General features: G+C 37.3%; 1 protein-coding gene across 3 annotated transcripts; it reads right to left on the bottom strand.

Annotated features, from left to right (window-relative positions):
• Positions 1–237: 237 nt before the first annotated feature.
• LOC131652250 (subtilisin-like protease SBT1.7) lies at positions 238–4,626 on the bottom strand. 3 transcript variants are annotated; one of them, XM_058922059.1, is made up of 3 exons: positions 4,383–4,626; positions 3,224–3,307; positions 238–2,806 (listed from the first exon to the last, which is right to left on the bottom strand). In XM_058922059.1, exons 2-3 carry the CDS (start codon positions 3,251–3,253, stop codon positions 491–493), a joined length of 2,346 nt encoding a protein of 781 aa, XP_058778042.1. In that variant the 5' UTR covers positions 3,254–3,307; positions 4,383–4,626; the 3' UTR covers positions 238–490. The 3 variants fall into 3 exon arrangements, with proteins under 3 accessions (XP_058778042.1, XP_058778040.1, XP_058778041.1); XM_058922057.1 differs by lacking the exon at positions 4,383–4,626 and adding an exon at positions 3,441–3,595; XM_058922058.1 differs by lacking the exon at positions 4,383–4,626 and adding an exon at positions 3,632–3,802 and having other exon boundaries at positions 239–2,806.
• Between the last annotated feature and the right edge of the window lie 267 nt (positions 4,627–4,893).

Here is a 4,893-nt window from a genome sequence, read left to right as displayed (position 1 = left end):
CTAGATTGTACCATTCTCTGAGCAATTTTAGCAAGCAGCAAAATAGTAAGTATAACAAAAAATATTTGATGTAAAAATCAGGGAGGAGAAAAATCACAAAGCCTCTCCCTAGTTCTGCATGCATGAACAATGCCACATGCAGCAACAAATATGCAAGAGTTTAAAGCAAAATTAACCTTTCAAAACATGAGACAGTATAGAATTTTGGGATTGACCTCAACCTATGACAGTTAACACATATTTTGGGTTAAATAACTTATTGGATACTCCAAACATGTTGACATGTTGATATTAACACATATTGGATACTCCAAACACACATTTTATCATAGATAAATATCACTGCTGCATACAAATTTGATAGGAACAAACAAGCAGTACCCTCCTATTACAAGATAATAAGGAAAAGTATCCTTTCTAATAAAGATGTCGAAATGCTACATAGGTTCCAAAGCATTTACTCAAACACATACAATCAAGCTTCATTCATTCAATCTGTTTTATGCTTTTTCCAACTGAATGTGATCGGACTTCTCACAACAGTATTTTCATTTGACCATTCTAAGCTTCCAAAACTATCTCTTTCTGAACTTGTTCTTGTACTTGTGAATGTAACAACATACGACTTTTTCTCATCCTTCTCGAACCTTAGCACTTGTGGCTCAACAGTCACATTCACAGCAGATGCATTTGATTGAACCGACACCTTATATGTTCCTGCTGCACCCACGTTCGTCAGAATACGCCTGTGTTTAACAACCTCCATCCTTTCTTCAAACACCACAGCAAACGAAGGGTAATTGAGGTTTGTTACACTGTAATGTTTCTTTATGTCACAACTATACTTTCTTTGCACCACGGTTTCGATATCTGCAGCTGAGTAGTTCAATGCACAGAGGAAACTCAAATAATCATCAACTGTAAGATCATAGACAAGTCCGGGACGTAGTGCAAGAATAGGGTCCACGTGTCCAGCCCCAAAATCAAAGGGTGTCGCAGGCTTTTTGTTAAAGCCGTCCAACAGGGTCTTTCCATTCTTGTAAGCCGGATAAGCAGTCGTCATGAGTGCAGATCGAATGGCAGCGGGACTCCAATCTGGATGAATCGACATGATTAAAGCTGCTATCCCACTGACGTGAGGGCATGCCACTGACGTGCCTGAGTAAATGTTAAAATCCGCGCGCCTAGAATCCCAATCCTCATTAGCAATACTATCATTCCTAGTAAATGCTGCTAAGATGTTAACACCTGGAGCAATTAAATCCTGCTTCAATATTTGCGGGGTTATTAAATTGGGGCCTCGTGAGCTAAACCCTGCAACAACAGGAGACACCTCAACCCCAAACTTTGTTCCTCCAGAAACAATTTTAGCCATTGATTTATTAGGATCAGAAGAAAACAAATATTTTTTTATGGCTTCACCATCTTTGAACTTGACAACTATTGTTGGCAAAACATGGGGCTCTGCCAACAACTCCTCTCCCTCGACAGCAAAGTTGACCAACACCATACCCAAAGCACCAAGTGATTTCACTGTATTTCCTTGCTCCGGACCAGAAGTCTCTTTAGAAGACTCACACATAACGATCTTTCCAATTACTTTTTCTTTGGCCAGGCTACCCGACATACACTGGCTAGCTTTGTGTTCTTCATCATGATCAAGAAGGCTTGCATTCCCTGCATATATAAATGACACGGAAGTCTCGGGTAAAGAACTACCGTTGTAAAGGGACACTCCTATAAAATTTTGATTATTTCCGAGAGTGATATATGCAGGGAAATCTCGGTCAATTGTGCTAGCTCCCACTGTGGTAATCCAAGGTGCTACATTGGTGATAGAAGAAGATTCGGGACCAGAGTTTCCTCCTGCACAAGATACCATAATTCCATGCTCCATTGCTGCAAAGGCTCCTATTGCGATGATGTCCTCGTAATATTGAAGTGCTATAAATCCGATCGACAATGAGAGCACATTGACCTTGTCTGCAATAGCTTGATCAATTGCGGCTATAATATCAGACTCTAAAACATTACCACGTTCCCAACCAACCTTGTATATAGCCACTCTGGCTCCAGGGGCCATCCCACGTGCTGTACCAGAAGCGTAACCAAAAAGGCTTGCATTTCCCACTGGAGACCCTACAGCCGTGCTAGCTGTGTGGGTTCCATGGCCATGATTGTCTCGTGGAGACCTAGTTTCCTTGGTTTCGTTGATCGGACGACCAACATCGGCCTCAAAACCCTTCAAATAGAACCTGGCACCAATCAGCTTCTTGTTACAGCTTGAGATCGGGAAATCTATACTTGTTTCACAGAATCCTTTCCATGTGCTGGGAATGGCCCCGTATCCAGTATCATCAAAGCTCTTGCTTTCAGGCCAAACACCGGTGTCTATAACACCAACAATGATCTCCTCCATGCTTCTGTTTGACAATGCAGGGAACGTGGCATGAATTCTTTCTAATCCAAGAAACTGTGGACTCCTAGTGGTAAAAAGCTGATACTTTTTATCCGACGAAATTTTCAGAATCCCAGTTTGGTTTGACAGCAGTTGCACTTCCTTGGCAGTTAAACTGGTAAAGAATCCATGAACAGCTGTGTCATAGCTGTAGAGAATTTGGGCGGAAGGAGAAACCGACCTCAGAGTGGATTGAAACCAGTGTGAATGGTGGGTGAATATGGATGGCATTTCCGATTTGGCCATATGAACAATATAGTTAGCCTTTTCCTTAGAAGGCGTGCAGACACCACCATAGACGAACAAAATCGTAAAAGCAATTATCACAGCAGATTTCTTCATACTGGCCTGAATTCATAGAAAATAGTATGCAGATTTATGAGTGATTAACGACAAAAGTCATTATGGCTTTAGACATTCTAATACACAGTGATAAACATAATAATAAATTTTAAAAAGTGAACATTAAATTTATTCGACAAAATTTTAATCTCTTACATTAATTAGTTTTATCCAAGTGAGTTCTAAATATACAAGTGATTCTATCTGAGTTATCAATTCCAAATGAATAAGAAATTCTATTGATCATAATTTATCATCACCCCCTATGTTAACCTTTATTCTCAGACTTTTTTAGGAGTTCTATCATAATCAAAGAGGATTGAAGTGAATACACTCGGAGTGAAAAAGGGACAGAAATCCCACAGATATATTTATATTCATAATTCATAATATTCATAAACAATGCTATCAAACAAACCACACCTTCAATTTCCTCATCATCAAGAGGGGCATCCTTGTTGAACTCAAATCTCTCCCAGCCCACACCTCTTTCTGTATCCCGTGCAGCTGTAATTGAAAGATCAGATAAAAGATAATTAACATAACCTAGATAAACTATATCATTCCCTAAGCTATGAAGCAACTATTTCAAACCACACTTCAAGAATAAAATATTTTAATTTTTCCAATAATACCCTACCCACATATACATCACTAGATAGTAGCAACCTAACCCAGTTTCCTACACAAAATGATAAAACAGCAAGACTATTCAAACAAAAAATCGGTTTTCACAGCAGACCCACACAGCAAGTTCTGAAAATTTGAAAACCATTCTTAAACAAGCACAAAACAGCAAAGCTTCTCCAATAATATCTTCTACTGACTTACCAGTTTCAGAAACGAAATCAATCTTCTTAAATTACAAAGATGAGCAATTATCAATTCTATCTGAGTTATCTATTCCAAATGAATAAGAAATTTTATTCAACTAAGGTCTAAATCAATGAGCAATTATATCCAACTGACCAAATTAAGAAACTCCTTTCCTACTGAGTTTTCAAATCATTATTGTAATTTATACCTTAATAGGAAATATAAATAAATTGTTTAGGTTTTATATGTGATAACAAATTAAAATTTATAAACATAATTATAATTATAATCAAAAATAAAAATATAAACACAATGATAAATTTCAAAAAATAAATATTAATTTTGTTCCAGAGTTTTAAACTCTTAAATTGGTTTTATCCAACTGAGTTCTATATCTTAAATTGATCATATTCGTTTGAGTTCTAAACTTTAACCAAACATAAAAACTCAAAAGTAATTCACCCTACACAAGTCCTAAGCTCTTATTCACTCAATAACTGATTCGATTGAGTTCTAACTTGGAAGGTTCTAGATATGGAGAAGTCGGAAAGTCCCAGTGGGATCCCGACTCATTTTTTAAGACTTTTATGTTAACCGATATTCTGACCTTCCTTTCTTATGATCGCAGTAGATCATAGAAGGTGTTAGATACTCCTAAGTTTTAACAACTATTGAGTTGATCCAGGTTTTATAATATTTAGCCTACTTCTGGCTATTTATTGATACCCCTGAGTATTTATTATATCTTGATAGAGGTTTTGATAACCTGGTCTCAGATGGAGGTCTTCTTAATCTTGACCGGTGTTAAAGAAATTTGTTCAGCATAGTCCGTAAGTCGTTCAACTTGGCTGGGAGTCACACTTTAATTAGAGATATTCTTTGCGTATCTTCAACCCTTGTTATCGTAGAACTTGATAAAGTCGTAGAGCCCCAGTGAGAATTCAACTCATTAGTAATTTGCGCTTTGTATTAAGGTAAGTCGTGGAAGACTTTAGATGCTCATACGTGGTCCTTATTTTCTGCATGATCCCAGAGGACAATTGGTGTGGTTTAAGAGTTATAATTCATTGATTCAAGCTATGATGTCAACAGTCATGACTTAATCATTTGCAACTTTTATACGTTTATGCTTCTGCATGTATTTATACGTCAGAGCCCATTTTGAGGAGCAGGATAAAGTTCTTTGAGAAAAAGCTATCTCAACTAGTTAAAATGCTTTGTTCTCCCATGATTTCTAAGTTATTCATATCCCGACTCTTTGGGTAAAGAAATAAATT

The sequence above is a fragment of the Vicia villosa genome, linkage group LG2 (assembly GCF_029867415.1).
Source record: "Vicia villosa cultivar HV-30 ecotype Madison, WI linkage group LG2, Vvil1.0, whole genome shotgun sequence".
Classification (NCBI taxonomy): Eukaryota; Viridiplantae; Streptophyta; class Magnoliopsida; order Fabales; family Fabaceae; genus Vicia; species Vicia villosa.
This window is presented reverse-complemented; position numbering and strand designations above follow the sequence as displayed.